The sequence below is a fragment of the Somniosus microcephalus genome, chromosome 12, assembly GCF_052327205.1.
Source record: "Somniosus microcephalus isolate GS21.2 chromosome 12, FLI_Smic_1.0, whole genome shotgun sequence".
Taxonomy (NCBI): domain Eukaryota; kingdom Metazoa; phylum Chordata; class Chondrichthyes; order Squaliformes; family Somniosidae; genus Somniosus; species Somniosus microcephalus.
Genome location: NC_140998.1, coordinates 132,317,769 through 132,343,873, shown reverse-complemented (window position 1 = coordinate 132,343,873; position 26,105 = coordinate 132,317,769). Strand labels below are relative to the sequence as shown.

The window sequence follows — 26,105 nt, the reverse complement described above, 5'->3', positions numbered from 1 at the left end:
TCGCACCACTAAACACATCTTCCCCTCCCTTTTCAGCATTCCGAAGGGACCACTCCCTCCGCAAACCCTAGTTCACTCCTCAATCACCCCCAATACCCCTTCCTCTTCTCACGGCATCTTCCCGTGCAAGCGCAGGAGATGCAACACCTGCCCTTTCACCTCCTCCCTTCCCACAGTCCAGGTGAAACAGCAATTTACTTGTACTTCCTGCAATTTAGTATATATCGCTGCTCACGGTGTGGTCTCCTTTATATTGGGGGAGACCAAATGCAGATTGGGTGGCTGCTTTATGGAACACCTCCGTTCAATACGCCAGCGTGACCCTGAGCTTCCGGTCGCCTGTCAGTTTAATTCTCCGCTCCACTCCCACTCTGACCTCGGCCTCTTACACTGTTCCAATGAAGCTCAACGCAAGCTCGAGGAACACCACCTCATCTTTCGATTAGGCACTTTACAGCCTTCTGGACTCAACATCGAGTTCAACAATTTCAGACCATAACCTCTGCCCCTATTTCTTCAGATGGCAGCTGTTGATAATACTGCCATTCCCATTTACATCTCTTTTCGACCCATCTTTTGTTTCTTTACTTCTCCCATTATCATCTCCTTTTGCTTTGTACAATCATCCCTTTGTCATTTAATCCCTCCTGCCTTCCACCCTATCACAGACCTTCCCTTTTGTTCTTTCCTCCCCTCCCCCACTTCCCTGCCCCTGCACTTGCTTAAAATCTATTGTGTCTCTTTTTCCAGTTCTAACGAAAGGTCATCAACCTGAAACGTTAACTCTGTTTCTCTCTCCACAGATGCTACCTGACCTGCTGAGTATTTCTAGCATTTTCTGTTTTTATTTATTATTGAAGGTCCACTTTTTGGTATCAGCAAAGCCCAACTCTCTTGTCATTTGGATACTGGTGAGTGAAGCTTTCTCTATGTTTGTAAGCATCCACGTGCATAAGGTTAACGTGCCTGACTAGAGAGCAATGCAGGGGTAGTTTTATAACTCAACAATGCTAATTCTGCTGTTCTCTCTGCAGGTGCCAATCTCAAACTGGTACCTGCAGCACCGAAGTGGCAGAAATGAAAACAAAAAAAGATTTATGTTGCATATTCATTTTTTGCTCTTTAACATCTAGAGATGAATTTCACATAAACCCATTGACAATCTCTACATGGTAGGGTTGCCAAGTCTGTTTGAACATATTCCTGAAGGTTTCATCACATGACCACCCATGCCCCACAGTCCCGCCCCCACCATTGGTCTACCAACACGTCCATCCTCACGGCGCACCTTCCCAACGCCAATTGAGAAGCGAAAACTCTTGATTGAAATTGAGAATTATCCAATCAAACAACTCTTTTTCCCCCATCTCCAATATTTTTTATAACTATTATGCGAAAGTGTGCAAAGAAAATGAAAAACAAACAATTTTTTTAATATCCCGATGATTTTTCTCCAGGATTGATCGCAGCAGTGCCCTGGAGATAATCTTTATTTCCTGGAGACCCCAGGACAATCCTGGAGGGTTGGCAATCCTATTACACAGAGGTGAATGATGTGTATGTGTGGAACATTTGAAGAAATACTTCCAAATAATTTGGATCTGTTATCAATGATCCTCTGGTGAGAATGAAAAGAAAAAGGAAAAAAAATTGTCTTTCATTTTATTTTATTTACCCAATTTAAATTAGTTAATTGTGCATAAATTGCAGTAACTTCAATTGTGGTTGTTTTGAATAATGTGATACATCTCGCTGAATAAATAAACTATCTGCTTAAAAGTGTCAGAATGTGATGAACCTTGGTTATTCGATTAAAAGGTTTAGACTGCACCTGTACTGTAACTTGGCCATTAACTGAAGAATGAGAAAAGCTATGCAACTCGTTCAACTTTTCGGTGTTGATCTGCTGTACTTACATATAACCATAGGGACAATTCTTGTTGCAGGAAAGTTTTCGGCATTTGTGCGGCTGTGGCCGACACTCACAGATGCTGCAGTCATCCAAATCCATCAGGAAGCCATGGGGACAGTCTAAGGAGCAATACGATGCCAAATCTGGACAGGGTTCCTCTGGAACAGAAAGAAGTTATTCACCATCAGTCACAACAAAGTACAAGATGTACTAATCAGGTTACAAAACAATAAATCCCTGTCGACCAAAATGTCGTGGTTTACTTCCTCACTTCTCGTTAGATACTCCCATTCCATTCTTCACACGAAAAGGCAAATGGCCAAGCTGCTCCCTGCCTCTTGCTGGAGTTGGCCTTTAAGATGTGTGTGAAAGCAGCCTGAGTGAATTGCAAATACCTGACCCCTGGTCAATGGCTCCAGCTAATGGCTAGGGTCAGTCCACTGCAAACCACAACAGCAAATCCACATCTTATCACTCTGCATTGGACAGTAGTTGAGTTCCAACAAAAGTGTGCCACTGCAACTCCAATTCTTTATTTGCAATCACAGCTAATTTGTAGAAACAGTGATTTATTTTTCAAACCCCTTTGATAGAAGCGAACATAACTAATAAGGTTGAAAATATTTTGTTTATGATGAGCACACTGCCTCTGAGAGATGAGTGCATTATGAGGCATCATGAGCACTACAGTAAAGCTGTGTGTTCACTGAATGAGTAGCAAACAGACCAACTCCTGTTCCATTTTAGCACTGTATCTCTTCCAGTTCCAGCTGTTGATTCCAGGCTGCTGGAATGCAGGCATTGCGTGTGCAGATCATTTTGCTACTATGAACTCAGAAATTAGTAACAGTTGTTCTGTCCAGAACTCTGGAAATTACAGATGTGACTGGGAGACATGTCGTGAATTGTACACACCAAAGTATGCAACACCAATAATGTTTAATATGTGCAGACGATGTAATAACTCTCAATGTTATGACTGAATTTTAAAAATACACAAACATTTAAACAGTATTGCATACTTTTGCAATGGAAGGTTATAGTCCTTGTTTATTTATGTTTAAGTATGCTTGACTGATGACAAGATTGTTCCTGTTCTTGGACACCTAGAATGTAAATTTGTGTTATGCAACTGGGCTTTGGTTTGGGTTATGTTCCCTCTCGCCTCTGCTCCAAATCCTGGAATTATCCCTGATGTTCCCCACTTCCCCAATCAGCCTCAGTGTCCCTGGCTAGGGACCACTCCCAACTACCATCCAACAAGAGCTGCTGAAAGTGTATATGCGTGGATATTGGTGTAAGATACAATGGGGTTTGGTGGTAATGTGCACGTGACCATATCTGGGATCAGGGGGAGGTTCCCTCATTTAATTATTCTTGGGAAAGAGATACAGTGCTAAAATGGAACAGGAGTTGGTCTGTTTGCTACTCAGTGAACACACAGCTTTACTGTAGTGCACCCACACCACTGTGGGCGGATCTGCCAGAACTTGAGAGATGGTGGGGGGGAATACAGTATTGGGCAGTCATTCATTTCTTATGAGCCCCAGATCTCTCTCTTTATTGATATATTTTTCCTTCGAGGGTCAAGGCTAGGACTCAGGCTGGGACATCCAGATGGTCCCCGCTTATTCTACTGAGCAGGCTGGTATGTCGAGTTCAACCTAGAGTACTGACCAGCTGAGGTAACCCAGACCGGGCCCAGGTAAATTCTCTGCCTCAGAACTTGGTGTCAGCCGTGGCTCAGTGGGTAGCACTCTCGCCTCCGAGTCACAAGGTTGTGGGTTCAAACCCCACTCCAGAGACTCGAACACAAAAATCTAGGCCGACATTCCAGTGCAGTACTGAGGGAGTGCAGCACCATCGGAGGTGCCGTCTTTCGGATTAGAGGTTAAACCGAGGCCCTGTCTGCTCTGAGGTGGACGTAAAAGATCCCATGGCACTATGTCGAAGACGAACAGGGGAGTTATCCCCGGTGTCCTGGCCAATATTTATCCCTCAATCAACATCACAAAAATAGATTATCTGGTCGTTATTACATTGCTGTTTGTAGGAGTTTGCTGTGCACAAATTGGCTACTGTGTTTCCTACATTACAACAGTGACTACACTTCAAAAAGCACTTTGGAATGTCCTGAGGTCACGAATGGCGCTATATAAATGCAAATCTTTCTTTTTTCTTTTCCCTCCCCCATGGCTACGCCCCCCCTCTGATGTAAGGGGCCATGTTTGGGGAAAACAAATGATGAACAAGAAAGGACAAAGTTATAAAAATGTGGCAGACGAATGGAGGCAGACACAGAAAAAGGTGCCCACAATGTTTAATATTTCCTGGAAAGAGGTAACAAAGACCATGCTAATGGCTAAGATTCCCAGCTGCTTGACGGATTTGCATCAACCCTAGATTATGAGTTGTTAGTTTCCTGGAACGATTTGCCATCTGTGCCACTGCTGCACTACTGGCAGAATGGGTGGAAGATATGCAACTTTCACTTAACATTTCAATTCTGTTGAATTCTGCAAAGTGTTAAAACATTTATGAAACTTTTAAAACTACAGCATTCTAGACAGGGAATTTCTATTCAAAGGCTCGAATAATTATGCAATGCCAACAAAGGGTGATCACTTGGAATTTCCTCAGGGCTTCACCCACTCTGCCGGCGTAACTTCTGCGGAAGTTTGGTAAACCGTGTTTCTGCCGAATCCCCACCAAAGTTACCGCAAATGAAGCAGGTGTGTTTTTCTGCTTCAGTAGAAACATAGGCCTAGAAATTCAGTATAGCCACGTTTGGGGTGCTACAGCCGGGCGGCCGCTAAAGTTTGCGCCCGGCGCAACTTCGCGCCACCTTCGCCGATATTCAGTGGCATCGCCCCAAGAGGTTGCTGCTGCGCTAAAACAGGCAATGCACGACTATCATTAGGCGCTAAGCCGGCGGCCCGGGGCGATACCCCCAAGGGCGGGCGCAGCGCAGGTTCGGCGAGTTGCTGATTGACGGCAGACACTCTGGCGCCGGTGAGCTCTTAAAGGGGGAGGGTGGATTTGTTTGCCTGCCACGCCCTGCACACTGCAGCCCTGAAGCAAGGCCTGACCACGGCTGCTTGATCTGTACAACGCCCAGGACTATGGAGAAGGCCAACGTTTGCACCCATTGCAGCCCCCATTATATGTTTCCAATCAATGCTATGGCTCTGAAGTTAAAGACAAGTGGAAAGCTGTGGCCTGAAGCCACAAGTACCTGTGCGAGTGTTGAGCCAAACCAGAAAGCTCTCTACCTTTGTCTCTCTGCAAAGATCCGTCTCTCACAAAGAAGGAGTGTTGCAAAATGGCTGCCATTTCTACTGCAGGAGGAGTGCCCTTTAATTTGCGCCCCCCCTCGCCCCGCAGTGACTGGGAACCGTTCCCCTCTACCAGTCGCACAATAGGCCGGCGCCACTGAATTTCCGGTTTGGGGCGCACAAAGGGCGTTGCACGATGAAATGACGTCAGGATCTGCGCGCGCAGCTGAGCGCGCGCAAAGGCTTTGCGCCGTCGCTAAATCTTTACTGAAGTTGGGGAGAGGCGCAGATCGCGCTGCGCCCGGCCGCTAGCCGCCTAGCGCCCCACATCTCCTCCTCCTAAGGCGCTAGCGGCTGGCGCAAACAACTGAATTTCTAGGCCATAATGTCCTTTGTTAGCTTAGTTTCACTTGTTATCAAAACAGAAACAGACTAGTGTTGTGTATGTAATATGTGTGCTACTTTGAACCTATGGACAGGACTGCACTACTTGTAGGGCGTAGTGATACGCAGTACCACTCCTGGCCATAGGGGTATAAATAGTACTGTGGGTACTGATCTCCCCTCAGTTCCCGCCTGTGGGCATGAAGTAAAGACCTATGTGCAGTCCCTACCTCCAACCAGTAAAGACCTGTTTGAGTTATACGTTTAAGTCTTTGTGTTAATTGTTCAATACAATACACATACTTAACACTGGCGACGAGTCGGTTCGAACCCTGCGGCAGTTATTCCACGGCGGCTTCGTCCAAAGACAGGACGTTGAAGAGAGGTTTCAATCCTCAACACCCCACTCAAAACTGAAGGGCAGCAGAAATCCTGACAGCTTCCAGCGACTGGAAGCGACAGGCATTAGGACCCTGAAGCCTCCATAACCTCGTGGGTAAGCCAGAGCCCGGGAGGGAGCGAGCAAGAGCCGCGCGAGCGGGTGAGCCAGAGGCAGGGAGCCGCTTCAAGTGCGAGGCGCAGCGCGGGCCAGCGATCGGGACCAAAGATAAGGGCCGCACTCGGACTGAAAGGCGCGGCGGCTGCAGAAGCTCAAGGTGCGAGAGCCGCGGTGCACAGCGCGGGCTATCGATCGCGGCGAAGATAAGGGCCGCACTCGGGGGCTGAAGGGAGACGGCGTCGGGGGACGGCTGAAGACCGCCAAGCGCGGGAAAACCGCCATTTTGTGGGCGGAGGATGACGGCAAGAGCGGGAAGCCGCCATCTTTGATAACAAGTAAAGAAAAGAAAATCTGAGAAATTGCAAATCTACAATGCCTAAACACGGGAATATTAGCACCTTTGATAGTGACCTCGAAGATTGGGCCATATATGTTGAAAGAGTAAAAAATTATTGTAAGGCCAATAAAATTCGTGACCAAGATAAAGCTCTAACATTATTAAATTTAATGGGTGCGAAGACATACGGGCAATTGAAACACCTGTTATCACCAGATGAACCGGCGGATAAGACGTTCGATGAGATTGTTACTGTCCTGAAAGATCATCTAAACCCCACGCCGCTGATGCTAGCGGAACGATTTAAATTTTACGACAGAAGGCAGCTACAGCATGAAAGCAATGCTGAATATTTGCTGGAATTGCGTAAATTAGCGAAATATTGCCAGTTTGGAACGGGACTGACAGATGCACTACGAGACAAATTTGTGTGTGGTTTATTTAAACAGGATACACAAAAGCGACTGCTCGAGGAGAATGAGCTGACGCTTGAGAAGGCGGTCACTATGGCAGCAGCACACGAAGCCGCAGCGAGAGGCACGGCAGTAATGCAGCTACGGTCACCGGAGCTCAGTGCACACAAATTGGGTGTGAGTTCTGGCAAATGTTATCGTTGTGGAAAGACAACGCATGATCAGAACCAGTGTTGGTTTAAAAACCAAGAATGTAGAACTTGTGGTAGGCTTGGACATATAGCTAGAGTATGCAGGTCAGGGAAGAAGACCAGCAACAAGAAGTCACCGCAAGGAAAATACGCAAAGGTACACAAGGTGACCGAACAGGAGTCCGATTCAGACGCTAGCAGTAATGAACTGGCTAGCTTAAGAGTACTCAACGCTGGTAAGGGTGCAGACCTCCAGACAATTTGGGTCACTCTTCAGATAGAAGGAGTCCAAGTAAAACTGGAATTGGACACTGGATCGGCATTGACGGTCATAAATAAGAAAGATTACGGAAAGTTATTCCAACATATTCCCCTACAGGATACGGGGATTATATTGAAAACATACACGGGGCAAAGAGTGTACCCCATCGGGAAAATAGAGGTTGCAGTGGTCCACAAGGGCGAAGACAGTCAAATAATGGACTTATATGTGATATCTGAAGGAGGTTCTCCACTACTAGGACGGGAGTGGATTAGGAAAATGAATATGGACTGGCATTTCCTACAAACAATAACGAGTGAGAACTCGGTGAAGATAGTCGGCCCAGACTCTGGAACGGATGATGGTAAGCCCAACTCAGGTGCAAAAGACAAAGTTTCAGCACAGAATTCCACTGAGCAACAACAACATAGTTTAACTGTGGATTCTGAGTCTGGCAAGTCTACTGATGTGCCCATTTCTGAGGGACACCGGGCTCGAACTCAACTCCATTTCAAACTACAACAGCAATTAGAACAAATGCTTCGCCGTTTTGAGCAAGAGTTGAATGCAACGAAAGAGTTCTTTGATATAGAGTTGGAGAATCTGGAAAGACAACAGAAGCAGCTGATGGAGAAAATGGAGCAGGAGCACACAAAACGTCTGATGTCAGAGGAGTTAACGGTCAGCCAACTCCTGCATATGCTGAAGGACGGGACACTGAAATGGGAAAAACTTGAACACGAACTTCAATATTCAAACGAAAGGGGTTCGGAGCTCTCAAAGGTTATTGGAAGAGCTGAGGTGGCAACACAGACTGAGATGACTGCAACAGAGCAGCCCTTGGATGCCAAAAGTACGCTGACTCACGTCAACGTAGAACAACAGACCGCTGAAACAGCTGCTCCGGTAGAGGGATTGAATAGTCCGATCAATCAATCTCCAAAAGAAGTTGAAGTAGTAAAATCTCAAATGAGGTCATTAGTAAACGACTTGCTGAAAGCCCAGAAAAAGCTGGATGAAGAGGTACGCATGAAGAAGTCTCTTCAGGAAAGATGTCTGGACTTGGAACAAAAGCTGGCTAACGCCCAGCTGGGTATGGAGGAAATAGAAGACCCTCTCGCTGGCCTAGATCAGGACGACACCGAATATTACTATGTCCTGTCCTGCCCAACTTGTAACTTCGACTCCCACCATACAGAAATCATGGAGGAGCACCGAAAGTCTACGGAACATCGGGAGAAGGTGGCTCTACTACGGAAAAAGGAGGAAGAGAAGGAGGAACTGCGCATGCAGCTGGCAGCTGACAGTGGAGCCCAGAGAGTCTCCAAGAAGCAGAAAAGGAAAAGTCGAAACAGAAGATGACCCATCTGAACCATTATTACCTCTACCAGATCACACACGTGGTCCCTCCGAACGGAGCCAATTCAGTTCGGAAGTTCAAACTGTTAAATCCATGGAAGGACTATTGAATGAGTCACTTCAGCAACGTGAACCGACTACACCACAGAGATTGAATCTGTGAACTGTTTTCCGCAGAGACTGAATCTGTGATCTGTTTTGACATGAAGTTATCTATGTATCTATGTTATTCTGTTATGTAAACCTGAAGTTATATATGTATATATGTTATTACGTTATGTTAAATGGGGAGATGACTGTAAAGCTAGGAAGGGAGGAATGTTGTGTATGTAATATGTGTGCTACTTTGAACCTATGGACAGGACTGCACTACTTGTAGGGCGTAGTGATACGCAGTACCACTCCTGGCCATAGGGGTATAAATAGTACTGTGGGTACTGATCTCCCCTCAGTTCCCGCCTGTGGGCATGAAGTAAAGACCTATGTGCAGTCCCTACCTCCAACCAGTAAAGACCTGTTTGAGTTTTACGTTTAAGTCTTTGTGTTAATTGTTCAATACAATACACATACTTAACAACTAGGATCAAGATTTTTCCACTTTTGGGGAATCCCGGTGCATCTTCAGCAGGGTGGGAGTTCTGCCCGCCATGAGGAATACCCCGGACTCCAGCCGATTTTCTGGGGTCACGGTCATTTGTAATTTTAGCTGGGCTGCCCACCCTTTATCTGGGGGATGGGTATTGGCTGTGGCAGGCCTCCAAGGTACAGGTTTGCTGTCCCTTATAAATCCACTCTCCCCTACCCACTGTGATGCTGGACACCAGGGTCGAACAAAGTTGCTAAGGTGCAAATGATGGGAAATACATCCTATGATGCGGGTGTGCAGACCTGAGCGGGGAGCCGGCGAACAGTTCCCAAATAAATTTCCACTGCATTTTGCTGTTGTTTTGCCATGGAGCTAATAATTGTAAGCAGGTATAACATAATCATATTAGAATTTACTGAGTCAGAGGGTTCAGTACTTGGTAACGCAAACCTTTCTGGCATTCCAAAATGATTGGAACACTTACTAGGTAGGCACTGGCACATCAAACATCCCTTCTGATCTTGTACAAAGCCATATGGGCAATCTTTCACCGTCAAGGTACAGTTTATCAGCCTCTCGCATAGTGTTGGACTAACTGTCCCGTAGCTCGGCTCTGTTGGAAAAGTGAAACAAAGAAAACTTTTCTAAATGAATATTCACTATTGGTCCGTATGGCTCCTCAAAATCATAACATACACATCTTCAATACTGTACATACACCAGGTTATCTGCCAGATGCGTGATCAAAGCGCTTTTAAAATTATTTGTTCTCAGGATGTGGGCGACGCTGGCAAACCTGCATTGCATTTTATTACCCGTCCCTAGATGCCGAGAAGGTGCTGTGGGTCTTCTCAGTGAACCGTTGCAATCCTTGTGGTGATGATGCTCCCTCAATGGTGTTGGGTAGGGAATTCTAGGATTTTGACCCAGCGTCAAGCATGAAGAACAGCGATATATGTCCAAGTCATTATGGTGTGTGACTTGGAGGTGATGGTGTTCCTATGATCTTGCTGCTCTAGTCCTTCTTGGAGCGAGAGGTCACAGAGGTAGGATGTGCTGTTGAAGTAGTTTGGCGAGTTGCTACAGTGCAACTTCACGATTATTATTTAAAAGGAGAACTCCCCCTTGGTTCCACTAAAATGCATTTAATTTAAATAAATACTGGACAATATTCCTCATCTATTACACTTTGCGTGGGACCCTGAATGAAGATCTCTACTTACCCCATTAAAACAAAGTACAAAACTCTGTCCTTTACAGCACCTCTGGCACCCTCTTTCACCCCGTTAACAAATTCACTAATTGGGCACTTGTCAGTTCTCCACACAGATAAAATTTATGTATAAACTGAAACACCAGCTATAATGCTAGGTCAGTGTTGTGATTCCTCCCTCTCCTTGTCTGGATGGCTATGCTTCAAATGAGTACCTAATGATGTGTGGTAGGGAACTATGTGGTTACTCTTCGGTATGTGTTGTTGCAAATGTAGAAGCTATCACAGTAAGAGTAATGTGGTTAATTATATTGTACATGTGCTTCCAAATTGCTACCTTAGCAATTGGGCATATATTCTCTGGTCGTTAGTATGAGTGAAAAAGTTTTCCCCCTTTTGTACTTGCTCATATTAGCAGCTATAGGAAAATACACCTGAATGCCGAGCCTGAAAATTTCCACACAAGCACGTGACACTCTCATGTCTCTCTCCCTGCTATTTCGATGGAGGCATTTTCATTGTTTATTTTAAATGCATGAAAGCCTTGGTTGAAGTAGCAGAGAGAGGTATTTGGTACGAAATTGTTAAGTGCCCGTAATGTAATATTGCTCTAGCTAATTTACAGTGTCTGAAAGCCGATTTATGAAGGAGTGCTCCTTTAAGGTATCTGAATTTGCACATTGTGAAACTGGCACTCAGATGATGAAATGCACCCATATGAGACTTGGGTCGATTATTTGTTATGCTTGATCCACCACTATTGTTTGCAACATTTGTCAAAATGGCACTGATTGCAGAGTTATAATCCCATTTGTCAGATGGAATATACACCTGCTGAGCATTGGAAAAAACACATCATGTATGATTATTCTGAATTTGAAGCTTTCTTCGAATTACTGGAAAGATTCTCACCTGAAAGAGCACCGTAAATTTTATCAATTGAAAAGGAAAAAATGTGTAACTTCACTGACAGTAAAAAGGCTATGTCCAACAGGAATTAAGACTGTTGCAGCCCTTGCAAGAGGAGGCTGGAGAGACAGTGTAGTGCCAGGTGTTTGGTCTTTAATCAGCCTAAAGTGCTATAAATAAAATGGAAAAATAAGATTTGTGAAGTGGTTTTTGTCCTCCCATTGTTGCCTGCTCAGTAAATTATTTATACTGTTTTTGGTAAACAACAATCACCGTTAAATTCAAAGGCCTAGAAATTCAGTATAGCCACTTTTGGGGCGGTAAAGTCGGGTGGCCGCTAAAGTTTGCGGCCGGCGCAAAGTCGCGCCCCCTTCGCCAATATTCAGTCGCATCGCCCCAAGAGGTTGCTGCTGCGCTAAAACAGGCGATGCACGACTATCTTTAGGCGCTAAGCCGGCGGTGCTGAGCGATACCCCCGAGGCCGGGCGCAGCGCAGGTGCGGCGAGTTCTTGATTGACGGCAGACACTCTGGCGCCGGTCATCTCTTAAAGGGGGAGGGTGGATTTGTTTGCCTGCCACGCCCTGCACACTGCAGCCCTCAACCTAGGCCTGACCACTTCAGCTTCACCTGTACAACGCCCAGGACTATGGAGAAGGCCAGGGAGAGAGCGCAGCGCTTCAGCGACGGAGACCTGAGGGTGCTGGTTGGCGGAGTGGAGCGCAGGCGCCATGTTTTGTTCCCAGAAGGTGGCAAGAGGCCGCTGCCCAGCGCCTACCGGAAAGCCTGGAGGGAGGTCTCCAACAGGGTGTCTTCCAACAGCGTGGTTACCAGGACTCCTGTGCAATGCCGGAAGAAGTTCAACGACCTCACTCGGGTTGTCAGGGTGAGTACCCTTTCCAGTGTCCTCCTCATCCTTGCATGTGCACCTCACATTATGGCCAAAGGGACCTGAAAGCCCTAATGGCCAGCCCTCATCCAGCAGCTATGGGACTGGCATGAAAATCAATTGCACATTCAGCACTTTACACACTGTCCAAGCTATTCGACCATGGGAAGCATTGCAGACAAGATCAGGGCTATACACTGTGCAAGCTATTCTACCATGGGAGGCAGTGCAGACAAGATCAGGGCTACACACTGTCCAAGCTATTCGACCATGGGAGGCAGTGCAGACAAGATCAGGGCTACACACTGTAATTAGAGGCCGTCCTTTCTCTTGCAGGCCAAGGTTGCGCACAACCGGCGCAACCGAACTGACACCGGCGGAGGCCGTCCTGACCTCAAAGAGCTCTCCGACCTCGACCAGCGTGTGGAGCGCATTATGGGAGGCCGGCTGATTGGCCCCGTCGCCAGTGGAGATGCCGACCCTGTTCTGGGCACCAATGGTAAGGGCATCACCTTTTGGACCTCTCTCGTTCCACTTGCGCATCAGATCAGCATCCTTTGCCACTGTCCGACCAATGCAGTGAATGGCACCACTCATGCCTCCCTCGCTGCCGCCCTGTCCTCACTCTAAAGCTACTCTTGTGCCTTCCTGCTTTCAGATGGTGAATCGCCAGGTGAGGAGGTGGGCCCTCAAGCTGCCACTGTCAGCCCTTCGGAAGACGAGGAGAAGAGGAAGCTGGCCCATCAGTGCCACCCTCAGCCGCGCCAGCCCATGGCGATGTAGGGGACACGTCTTCCCTGGAGGGGAGCCGGGGGGAAGGGTCGGAGGAGAGTGAAGCTCCGGGGCCCAGCGGCCTGCAGCAACGCGGGAGGGGTGGGGAAGCTCGGCGGACTTCTCCCCAGAGGGTGAGTGCGGCCTCCAGTCCTGCGACGGTGAGCGCAGAGGAGGTGCGCCTCCTAGAGGAAATGGCCGTCCAGGCTGAGCGCAGGCACACTGAGCTCATGGCTGCAGTGGCAAGGATGCCTGACTCCATAGAGTCACTGGCAAGCAGTGTGCAGGAATTCGGGGCAGCACAGGCCAGGAGTCTGCAACAATTCAGTGCAGCACAGACCAGGAGTCTGGAACTATTCAGTGCAGCACAGGCCAGGAGTCTGCAGGACATCGCGGCAGCACAGGCCAGGAGTCTGCAGGACTTCGCGGCAGCACAGGCCAGGAGTCTGCAGGACTTCGCGGCAGCACAGTCGGCTTCTAGCCAAGTGCTCAGTCGTGCCGTCCATTCACTGGCTGGTGTCATGCGGACACAGACCAGGGCCACACGGGCACTAACTGCTGCCACCCTCGCTGGATCAGCCAGGCATCGCCAGGGCACTCACCGCGCAGCAGCAGCCCAGCAGTCTGTCCTTCAGCTGTTTGCTGCGCATGCTGCAGTGCTGGCCCGTGCGAGTGCCAATGTGTCAGGCGACCAGCGAGTACCTGCGATCTGCCAGGTTGCCATCATTCCTGCAGCCGACACTGCCACTCCGCCATTGCAGCTGCCATGAGCTGCTGGACAGACTGCTGCCGCCCAGCCAGAGTTGGAGCAGTCAGCAGCCGGCCACTCCAAGGCCAGAGCTGGTGCAGGCCGACCCCCAAGGGCATCTGCCATCTGCCCCTCAGCAGCCTTCCCCCAGCCTTGCTGCAGCCACTGGGCTCCCATTGAGGAGCAGCAGCAGGGCGGGCAGGGGCCAGGCAAGGATGCGCAAGGCATCGCCCTCGCAGGGCAAAAAGTAGAGGCATGCACAAATGCCTGGTGCTTGTTGTAAGGCCGACACTGGTGCAGTTGTTTTTGTGTAAGGCCGAGACTGGTAGTTTTGTGTTTTTGGAGGGGGCTTCTCCACATGAGCATGTAATGTGGGAAGGGCAGAGGTTTTCAATAAATTATTGTTGTTAAATTGCAGTGTGCATGGTTTTTTGGTTAAGTCCTGGTTGCCCTGCTCGGCTGAGGGCTTGTGGAGCGGCTACATTCATCTGCTGGCATTGGCACAAGCCAGTCCCTGAGAGGGGGCCTAGAACCGTCGTTCAATAAGCCGGCGACGGGCGGCCCTTGCACTTTGTGCCTCCCTCCTGTGCTGGTCCTCCTCCTCCTCCTCCTCCTCCTCAGGTGGTCCTCCAATCTGTGGTGGCAGTGGCGGAGTCCTGCGGATAGCCAGGTTGTGCAGCATGCAGCAAACGACCACGAAATGGGAGACTCGCTCCGGCGAATACTGTAGGCTCCACCGGAACGATCCAGACAGCGGAACCGTTGCTTCAGGACGCCGATTGTTTGTTCGATGATGTTCCTGGTCGCTTGATGGCTCTCGTTGTATCTCTCTTCAGCAGGGGTGCTGGGCGCACGGAGCGGGGTCATCAGCCAGGTACACAAAGGATAGCCTTTGTCCCCGATAAGCCATCCGCGTGGGTGAGGCTGGGCCTGGAACATGTCTGCCACAGAAGTCTGTCGCAGGATGAAGGCATCGTGGCTGCTGCCTGGAAAGCGGGCATTGACAGCTAGGATGAGCTGCCTGTGGTCACACACCAGCTGGACGTTCAGCGAATGGTAGCCCTTCCGGTTGCGGTAATCCTCGGCATTCTCCAGAGGTGCCCGCAAAGCCACATGCGTGCAGTCAATGGCGCCCTGCACCATGGGGAAGCCCGCGAATGCTGCAAAGCCCATTGCACGCTGTTGCTGCTTGGCAAGGGCCATGGTGAAGGAGATGAACTGACGTCTCCTTTTGAAAAGGGCATTGGTCACCTGGCGGATGCAGCAATGCACGGCGAACTGGGAGATGTTGGCAATGTCCCCAGTAGCGGATTGGAAGGAGCCGGTGGCATAGAAGTTGAGAGCCACCGTCACCTTCACTGCCACCGACAGAGACGTCCTGCTCCTCAGCTGTGGCTGCAGATCACCGCCAAGCAGCTGGCAGATCTCTGTGACCACGTCCCTTCTGAATCGCAGCCTCCGAACACACTGCTCCTCAGACATGTTGAGATAGGAGAACTGCTGGCGGTATACCCTGGGTGGGTAAGGCCTCCTTTGCCGACGCCTGTTGCCCCCTCTCCGTCTAGCCAGGGCTGCCACTCTCTCACGGCGTCTGTGAGCCCTTTGGATGTAATTGAGAAAGCCTGCGTTGACACCCATTGCAGCCCCCATAATATGCTGGCAAACAATGAGATGTCAATGAAGGCAAAGACTACTGGAAATCTGTGGCCTGAAGCCAGAAGTACCTGTCCGAGTGTTGGGCCAAAGCAGAAAGCTATCTACCTTGGTCTCTCTCCAAAGATCCGTTTCGCAAGAGGGAGTGCTGCGAAATGGCAGCCTTTTATATTGCAGGAGGAGTGCCCTTTAATTTGCGCCCCCCGCGCCCCGCATCGGCTGAGCACCGTTCCACTTAACAGTCGCTAGGGCCGCCAGGCGCACAATGGGGCGTTGCCACTGAAGTTCCGGTTGGGGGCGCACAAAGGGCGTTGCACGAGGAAATGACGTCATGATCTGCGCGCGCAGCTGAGCGCGCGCAAAGACTTTGCGCCGCCGCTAAACCTCTAGTGAAGTTGGGGCGAGGCGCAGTTCTCGCTGCGCCCGGGCGCTACCCGCCTAGCGCCCGACATCTACTCCTCCTAAGGCGCTAACGGCTGGCGCAACCAACTGAATTTCTAGGCCAAAGAATAGAAAATGTTGCTGGAAATACATAGCAGGTCAGTCATCATCTGTACAGAAAAAACACAGGTTATTGAGCTTTTTGTGTAACCCTTTATTGGAACTGAAGGCTGAGAGAGAAACAGGCATTTTAGTAAGGTTGGAAAATGAGAGAAAAAAAGGGGAAGGAGGAGAGAGTATTAGCAGGTACTCCAATCACAGACAGGGAGTTGAAAGGTTAAATGATCTGCAAATTGCTTAATAGAAGTCTGTTAGGATGATATGAAAAATCATATGCAGGATGATGATGTGACATGAAAAGGAATGTGGTCCCAAAAATCTGATTTTTTTTGTACAGAAGTGGTGTAGTTCTGGTATAATGGGTTGTAATTTGGGCATGTAAATCAGATACACCAGAGTTATACCCATTCTAAAATACATACTAAATTCAGGTAGAAATGACTGCTGGTACAAGGTGCACCTGCAAAGTGGTGGATGTGCGCAAATGACAGGATAATGAGTGCCAAAGCTGCTGTTCCAGAAATTCCACCATTTACACCAGAACTGCCACTGACTTAAGCTTGTAGAAGACAAGTAAGTTACCTGCATGCCTTGTCAACCCAGGAAGTGGCTGAGTTCCCAGGCTTTGAATATCCACAAACTTTGAAGCATCAGCTTTGACTGAAGTAATTAAAAAAAGCTTTTCTTAGCTGTGCAACTAAGAAAAGATTCTGCAAGCTACTTTTCAACAGTTCTGGAGGGTGGGGGTGAGATTGGTGATTGGGTTGGGGTAGAAGGGGTAATGAGGCTGGCGATCGAGGCTGGGGGAGGCCAAGGACTTCCTTGAGGGGCCTTGGGGTGTGGGGGGGGGGGGGTGGTGTGCGGGGAGGAGGGAGCACTCCTGCTCTTCCTGGCCCACAAGGAGTGCTGAAAAAGGCACTTACCTTGTGGAGCCGGCAGGTCTTGCCTTCCTTCCGACCACGGGAAACCTGCGCAGCAGCAGTGAATTTTAAATCAGGCTCCATTTACTGCGGGAGCCCGATTTAAATACGTTAATTAAGTGGACCCCCGGCATCCGTGGCATGTTGGAGATGCGTTCCCTTCTTGAACTCCACCCCCCGACCCCCTCCCACGCACTGGGTCCAGAATCCCATCAATGCCCATTGCTGTCATATGATCCTCAAAGGCCTGAAGTGGTCAAAACATTCATGTGGGATGCACTGACTAGTCTGGATACCTCACTGAGAGGGTACAGATGCAGTTTTCCTGGTGCCACCACTTGATCTAGGTAGTGCTGCACCATGTTGACTCCTTCTCAGATATTAGCACTGGGCTCTGCTGTGATCTGTGCCATGTCTCTGCTTCTCCAAAATGGCCCTCAATGCCTCCATGCGAGTAGGATGCTCATCTAGTTTCCTTTTTGCAGCAGGACTCTAGCGGTCTGGGTCCATAAGCTTGGGAGCCAGGGGCTTACTTCTGTGGAGCCTCCACTCCCCATAGTTGTATCCCAATTTCACCCCTGACTCCTCAGAGGGTAATGAATAAAGGAATGCCAAAAATGTAAAAAGAGACTGAAAGGAAGGGTCAGGGGAAAAGCTAACTTACCTTAACTGCTGTGGTGAGGTTGTTTAACTTCTTACTGAAGTGCAAAATCATTCATTCACTACCACTTCAGTCCATGAAGTACTTATCACATTTTTGGCAAGTCACCGATATCTGACCCCAAACAAACCATCCCTCGTGCTCCGTATCTCCATCACGAGGACATGCAGCATGCTCCCTTGGGTTTACTGCTCATTTCTGTGTTCTGGCTGCCATCCTTCTAGCCCAGGTTGCCAGCTTCCTGCAGTGCTGCCATTGCCCCTTTAAGCAGCAGTAGGTTTTATAGGAGGCGTTGTGCCAGGTTTCTGACTCTCGAGGAATTTTTAGTTCCCTCGGGGATGAACTCCTGCCTATTCCCCGTCCCCCGCTAAAATATCAGAGATGCTGCTGGCTGTGGTTATGCAGCTTGCACAGCCCTCAGTATTTAAATCTATGGTGGTGGCAGCACCATGACCTAAAGGTGGACAGAAGTTCTGCTTTGCCTCAGTTCTGATGGCACAGTGGTGTCGTCAGAGTTTTGGACCCTGTATATTTCCAGCATTCACAGTTTGTTTCTTTTTATTTCACTGTTCAATTCATGTACTCTTTTTCTACAATTGCACCAACACATTTGAGGACAATAGTGTTCTTATCCTGGTTCTTCAGGGAACAGGACATTGTACATAAATTGTACAGGGATATGATACTAGGAACCAGCTGCTCTATGAAAGGCAGCTGGGGATGAGCAAAAGGCTAGACTTGAGGATGCTCCAGTAAGAATCATGTTGTTGTTGGTGATTATTTTGTTTGATTTTTAAAAATAATTTCCTCCCAATTTCTGGGACACTTCCCAACCAGCTTTGTTTCCATGCTTTTTTCCACAAGAGGCCTTTTTGATTTTCTTCACACTTACTTTCTTGTGAGAAAATAAAACAATCTGTGCTAATAATTCACCGTAGACGTTGACTTTTTAAAATGGCAAAATGTCTCTGCTATTAAAGTCTATGGAAGTGCAGTGTTCAGTCTGTTAACTAGCAATAAAATTGAAGGAATGCTGGCCTGATTTTTAAAGAAGTCAATCTATGTCATTTGAAGTCATGGTCTAGCACTACACAAAAAGAAAAAAGACAAAATGATAGAAATATGAAATAAAAAAACCACAAAATGCTGGAAATTCACAGCAGCTCAATTGACATCTAAGAGAAAGACAGGATAACGTTTTGGGTGAACTGGCATGGTCAGTTTCGAAGAAGTCTCTCTATAGGCTGACAAAAACAGAATAGTGGAAGGTCAAAAGTTTAGACATGCTAAGTATTTTAACAAAAAAAGGCAGCTAATTGGCTTAACAGCCTGTAAATATATTTTAAAATACTAGAAAGTGTTGTAAAGTACTGTATAATATACAAAGGCCCTCTCAGTCAGACTTACAAAAAGGTCTTGGAAAATCAAAGAGCGAGTTAAACATGGAAGGGAAAGTAGCAGAATATATCCAGCAGGAAAACCAAGGAAGGAGTCTTCAATTGTCATAAGGCTAAAGAATGGTCAGGATGAAGATGAGATGCTATCATTTCCTTGGGAGCTTAAAGAGTATCCCAAGTTTGAAATGAAACCGAAAGGATGATTTGGAGATGGAAAAAGGCAGAAAAATAAATACAGCTGAAGAGAACCAAGACAAAAATACAGAAACTAGACACAAAGAAACATGAAAACGACTGGCAAAAACAAACTAAATTCAAATGTAAAGGAAGCAAAATGAAGAAGGAAAGGACATCTTGGCTATAATACAAGTTTAAATAACATATCCTGAAAAAAACAGGGTGCACTTCGTAGTTCATTGCTACTTCCTACTTCGAAAGAAAACAATTTTTGCCTTTTAGATAGGATTCAGCTGAACTGGACATCATTTGAATGATTCATACTGGAACCAGTAAAACAATTACAATTTTTTTATCAGGTTTCATAACAGACTTAACTTTTTATGAGATAAAGATACTTGATCTTAATGACTTGATAATACCTGGCTCAACATCACAAAACATACTGTGTCAAATACAGTTTGTAGATTAAAACATTTGTGTTACACTACAAGCTTAGAGATTTATACTCCAATAAACCAGACTAATTTTAATTTGCCATCTGATTAAACAACAAATAATCAATTTCATGCTTAATTAATTTTCTTCAGTTGGTCTGAACTGGTGTTTGGCACAGTACAGAAAAACAACCAGCAACATTCCCTCCAGAGAACCATACTTTGAAAAGTAGGAGATCTGGCAATGACTGCAGTAGTTCAAAACAAAGTTCATATTTCTGGCATCAGAACTTAAGAAACTGCTGTAGGTCAGGGAATTTCAGCTTCCTACCAGATTTCGGATTAAATCACCACCGTGGAACATCTGCATCTTATACTTAAATAGCACTTTGAACAAGGTAATTCAACCTACTGAACTGTTTAACAGGCACAGTGATATAGCAAGGGAAGAGTTTCTTATCTGTAATTTATTACTAGCCTCATCTGTAGTGAGTAATGTCAAATAACTACTGTTGGCCTGGCAGCCGTATCCATTCAAACCTCACTGAAGCAGTGAGTGACTGTTGCAGTGAGTGACTGCTGCAATAATTTAAGCTGAGCTAATTGTTGCCTAGCTACTATATTGCTTTTTTTTTGGCAAAGAGTAGAGCTGTACTTTGAACTTTAAATAATATCTTCCAGTACAAAACTAATAGGGTTCATGTTGTGTATGTAACCGTTTACCTTTAAGGGAACTATAGAATGTAACCGTTCGCCTTTAAGAGCACTACTTTAGGGTGGCACTATCTATTGGCTCATGTATACTGTAATACCGATAGTGACCACACCAGTATATAAGGGTTGTGATACGTTAGCTAGGGCAGAATCGCCCGAGCCTCTGAATAGTAAAGACGTGTTTTATTTGGTTAACAGTGGAGTCTGTGATTATTTATAATACAACCCACAGACTTAACATTGGCGACGAGTCAGGATTCGAACCCTGCGGCAGTTGTTCCACGGCGGCTTCGTCCGAAGACAGGACGTTGAAGAGAGGTTTCAATCCTCACCAGTCTGGAACCGACAGGCTGGAAGCGACAGGCATTAGGACCCTGAAGCCTCCATAACCTCGTGGGTAAGCCGCAGCGTTGGCTGCAAAGACAGGGCGATCGCAATCCCTGATAAGAGCCGCGGTGAAACGCGCGAGCGGGTAAGCCAGAGCCCGGGAGGGAGCGAGCAAGAGCCGCGCGAGCGGGTGAGCCAGAGGCCGGGGGCCGCTTTCAAGTGCGAGGCGCAGCCGGCCCATCGATCGCATCCGCTGATAAGGGCCGCACTCGGGCTGAAAGTCAGCGTCGGGGAACGGGTGATAACCGCCATTGAAGTGGGCGGAGAGCGCCGAGAAGCGCGGGAAAACCGCCATCGAAGTGGGCGGGGAGAGCGAGAAGCGCGGGAAAGCCGCCATTTTTCGCGGGGAAACCGCTGAAGAAGAAGGAAGAAGCGGGAAACCGCCATCTTGGAAATTATTAAGAATTTCAGGAAAGTAATAAGATTTTTCAGAAAGGCTGGTGTGTTCTCAAGAAGAGAGGGAAAATAAGTATAAGTACAGCAATACTTGTGGTGTTCTCAAGAAGAGAGAAGAAAATTAATTAGAATTTTCAGAAACAAGAAATAAGTAAAGCAATACTTGTGGTGTTCTCAAGAAGAGAGAAGAAAATTAATTAGAATTTTCAGAAACAAGAAATAAGTAAAGCAATACTTGTGGTGTTCTCAAGAAGAGAAGAAAATTAATAATAAGTAAAGAAATACTTGTGCTGTTCTCGGAAAGAGAAGAAGATGCCTAAGCGAGGAAATATTAATGATTTTGATGCTGAAATAGAAGACAGGGCCACGTATGGGGAACGCATAGGAATATATTGCGTAGCCATATACGCCAAGGCAATAACTTTGTTAAATTCGATGGGAGCAAAAACATACGGGCTCTTGAAACATCTAATAGCACCAGTTAAACCAGTGGACCAGACCTTCGAAGAGATCGTAGCAGTGCTGAAGGATCAAATTACTGCAAGCATTTCCAAATGCTACCGTTGTGGAAAGACAACGCACGACCAGAATCAGTGCTGGTTTAAGAATCAAGAGTGCAGGAAATGTGGCAAACTGGGTCACATCGCGAAGGTATGCAGGTCCAGAAAGAAGACCAACAAACAAAGGAAGCCACCACCACAAGAAAAGTACAACAAGGTGCATCAGGTGGCTGAAAAGAGTTCAGACGAACAAAATACAGACTCAGACCCAAACAGCCAGGAGTTGGATAGTCTGAGAATCCACAATGTGGGTAAAGTAACTGATCTACAGACGATCTGGGTCACACTAAAAATAGCTGGAGTCCAAGTACGAATGGAGCTGGACACGGGATCAGCTGTATCAGTCATCAACCAAAAGGACTACCACCGACTATTCTCTCACATACCCTTAAGAAATACCAAGTTCGTATTACAGACATACACGGGGCATCGCGTATACCCCATGGGGAAAATAAGAGTCAAGGTGAGAGATAGGGGTAAAGTACACCCAAGAATGAAATTGTACGTACTACCTGAGGGAGGACCACCACTTCTAGGACGGGAGTGGATCAAGAAAATAGACATGGAATGGCACTACCGACAAGCAATGACGAGTGAGGACTCGGTGCAGACAAGCAGCTCAGACTCTGAGCCGGAAGACGATAAGTCCAGCTTATGTATGAAAAACAAGGTTAACATTAACTCACGGACTAAGGTTGGAAAATCGATGGCGTGCATAAAGACAGAGAATTCTGAGTCTGTTCAAGCTACAGACATATGCATTACGGAGGAACACCGGGCTCGAACTCAACGCTATTTCAAAGTACAACAACAATTAGAACAATTAAGTTACTGCCTCGTACAAGAGATGAAAACAATGAAAAAGTTCTATGACACCGAATGGGAGAGTCTGGAAAGACAACAGAACCTACTGGCTCAAGCAGAGAGCGACCATAGAGCCATCGTGACCAATTACCGATCACATCTCCCTGATGATGTTCAGGGGTTAGAATATTTGCATGATCTAGAGATACAGCAGAAGGGCAAATCACGCTGCACTGAGGATTTTGTTCTGCAATTAGAGACGGAGCTAGTGCAGGCAAAGTTAAGAGAAGTTGAATCACAGGGTGCTCTTAAGGAGATGCAGAAACAAATCTTGGACATGGAAAAGAGAAACGCTTCTTTACCTGATGAGAATAATGTGGCCATGTTGCAAGAGGAGCTTATAGGGGCGAAACTGAAAGAAGCTAAGCAAAGGATGTTGGAACTTGAAACGCAGAACCAAATCAGCGGTAATCAGCTATGTCAAGCAGAGAAGGAGTGCAAGGGTCTACATGAGAAGGTGCAATATCTCTCAGCCCAAAATAAGGGACTACTCACTCAGTTAAATGAAAGTAAACGGGAAATGGCTGAGATGGACTGCAAGAATAAAGAAGAGTTGATGGCAGTGAGACTTCGAGAGGCAGATAGCATAGCAGCCTTGGCTGAACTCCAACAGGAAATTGCGAAAGAAACAAATGAAGAGGAATCTTCAGGAAGCCAGGATTTTATTCCAGTTCTTCTCTACGACTCCTTACAAGCAGAGTGCGAGAAGTTGAAAAAACAGTATGAACAGGCCCAGACTACAATTCTGGAGGGGGTTAACTCAGCAACCTCCGAAAAGCTAGTTTCGTTGGAAGTATATGAGCAACTAAAGGTTGAACATGAGCAAGAAGTCCAAAGGCTGCAGGAAATTCTTGAGGAGCTCAGGGCCAAGACAGACTCATCGGTAGAAGTTCCATACATAGATGAGGATGTAGAGGTGAAAGACATGGCAGAACTCATAAAAATATGGAAGGAAGCCCAAGACAAATATGAGGCGGCAATTACCGAGGTTGACCGACTTGAAGAACAGTTTCAACTGGGAATGGGCCCTGAACATGAGCTAGAGAGCATCGAGGCGCAACTTCTCCAAGCACTGGAAGCCAAAGTACAAGAGGAAGAGAAGATGAAAGCATTGGAGAAAATGATGGATGAAATGGAGGAGTACGCTGAATTACGTCCAGGGGAACAGGAGAATGGGGAAACAGCTACTTCAGTAGAAGGATTAAATAGCCTGATAACGAAATCCCTGAAGGAAGGGAAAGGATTGAACGCACAAATGAGGCCAGGAGGGAAGGAAGGGCAGACATCCGAGGAAGAGCAGGATGAATATGATTGCTTGAAGAAGGGTTTTGACCTGTTGAGTGACACCGAATGTTATGAGGATGTGGTCTGCCCAAATTGTGATGGGAACTCCCAAAGTGCTGAAATCCTGAGGAAGCACTTAAGGTCTAAGGAACATAGAGAGTTGGTGGCGCTACAGATGGCAGCCGGGAAAAGAGCTCGGAGAGTTTCAAAAAGGCAGAAAAGAAAAAGAAGCAGAAAATAATAACTGTTTAAAATATTATTACTTCTACTACCTCAGTCCGAACACTACGAAAGGTGCTAAATTTGTAAAAAAAATCCAGGGACATTATCAAGACAGCCAGTGGGTTGTATAAGTCCGCACTGCTGGTTCAACAGGACGAAAGTACAAGCTGTTAAAAAAAAAAAAAAAAAAAGGCTATGGAGGATGCTGTCTGGAACGAATTAATACCAGAGACTGAATTTATGAACTGTTCCCACAGAGACTGAACCTGTAAACTGATTCCACTGAGAGTATGTTTGTAAACTGTTATATGACGTTGACTCCATTGAGAGTATATCTGTAAATTGTTATATGACGTTGACTCCATCGAGAGTATATCTGCAAACTGTTTATATAAAGTTGAAGATTGTATGTTTAACGGGATTCTGTAAGTAATAAGCTAGGAAGGGAGGAGTGTTGTGTATGTAACCGTTTACCTTTAAGGGAACTATAGAATGTAACCGTTCGCCTTTAAGAGCACTACTTTAGGGTGGCACTATCTATTGGCTCATGTATACTGTAATACCGATAGTGACCACACCAGTATATAAGGGTTGTGATACGTTAACTAGGGCAGAATCGCCCGAGCCTCTGAATAGTAAAGACGTGTTTTATTTGGTTAACAGTGGAGTCTGTGATTATTTATAATACAACCCACAGACTTAACAGTTCATAAGTCTCTAAATTGCTACAAGGGAGTAGAATCATTATATGAATATTCCTTACATAGAGAATGGAATGTCTGGTATTGTTCAAGCTACTCTTTCATTGTCTTTGGAAAAGTGTGTACATTAAAGTACTTCGGGGCGAAATGAGTCTGGAAAACAGGCGCGGGGATCACGATGCTCAATCTGCCTGCACCAGTTGAAAGTAGTGCAGGCAGCACTCAAAATTCGTGCTGCCTGCTCATTAGCATGATTGCAGTGCTAAGCACAGCACTAAACGTGCTGCTGGTTGGCTCAGCGCTCAACAGGGGGTCCAATATTGGGTGCAGTCTGCTGTCCAATTAAAATTTGCCTGCAGAGTGAAAGGCTCTCTGCACTTTTTAAAGGGGAGGTGCTTTGTAGTAGAAGTACCTCACTGTCACTGTAGCTGCAGCAATGGCACAACAGGGGAGAGAAAGTGCATTTCGCTTCCCTGATGCAGCACCGGAGGTCCAGTGGGTATATAGGAGACAGGCCCTCCATTCGCAGGGGGGGCAGGAGGCCTTTGAGACACACCATCAGAAGGCAGTGGGATGAGATTGCGCATGATGTCAGTGCCACCAGTGTTGCCACCAGAACCTGGATCCAGTGCCACAAGAAGTTTAATGAACTCACACGAGTGGTCAAGGTGAGTGAATGCATCTTCAAATGCCATATCCCACCAATTGCACCACTAGCCTCACGCACTGCTCAATGCACCACACCCCCATCATTCACCTACCAACAATCTCTAGCAATCACAACTCATACCTCACAAACATATCTTCACCTCACCCTCACACACTTAGCACTGCTGCAAGCCTTACACCCACATCTCACACCTTGCACACAATGTCAGCTAATCAACCAGGACAGGCACAGCACCCAACACGTTGCACCACACTCACTGACACACTTCCCTTTCTCTTGCAGGCCAAGGTGGCTCACAACCGCCATGAGCAGGAGCAAACAGGCAAGTATGGCTGCACAACCTTACTGCACTGAGGAGACTGTGCTGGAGATCATTGGAGGGGCCGTCACTGAGACCATGGTGAATAGTGAGGTTGAAAGCATTGATGACGGCGGTATGCTCATACCTAATCCTTCTCACATCCCACTTCCCCCTCATCACGCAATCTCTTCTCACTTACAAGCTGCTGATGATGCGAGCATGCATATCTTGCTTCCCCGCCCCCTCCCCTCACCAAAACCTGACCCTCGTGCCTTTCTCCTTTCAGATACCCAAGAACTGCCAGCAGCCCAGCCAGTGCATGAAGAACTAGAGGAGAGTGACGGAGAAGAAGAGGCACAGTCACTAGGTCGGACACTTCCAGGCACCAGTTCAGAAAATGGCGGTGCACGAACTTTAGAGGGTATATAGAGGTGGGATCTGCACGTGGTGAGTCACCAGGCAAAAGTGGGCTGCAGCCAGGCCAGGGGGAAAGGGTAGCGAAGGTGCCAGCTCC

General features: G+C 47.1%; 1 protein-coding gene across 1 annotated transcript in view; it reads right to left on the bottom strand.

The window, feature by feature from the left end:
- Positions 1-26,105, bottom strand: part of LOC147109534 (cysteine-rich motor neuron 1 protein) — a 146,463-nt gene that overhangs the window by 34,077 nt on the left and 86,281 nt on the right. The window contains exons 5-6 of the mRNA XM_086002319.1: positions 9,703-9,831; positions 1,917-2,070 (exon numbers count right to left, since the gene is read on the bottom strand). Coding sequence (XP_085858445.1) covers positions 1,917-2,070; positions 9,703-9,831 — 283 coding nt within the window. The remainder of the gene's footprint in view (positions 1-1,916; positions 2,071-9,702; positions 9,832-26,105) is intronic.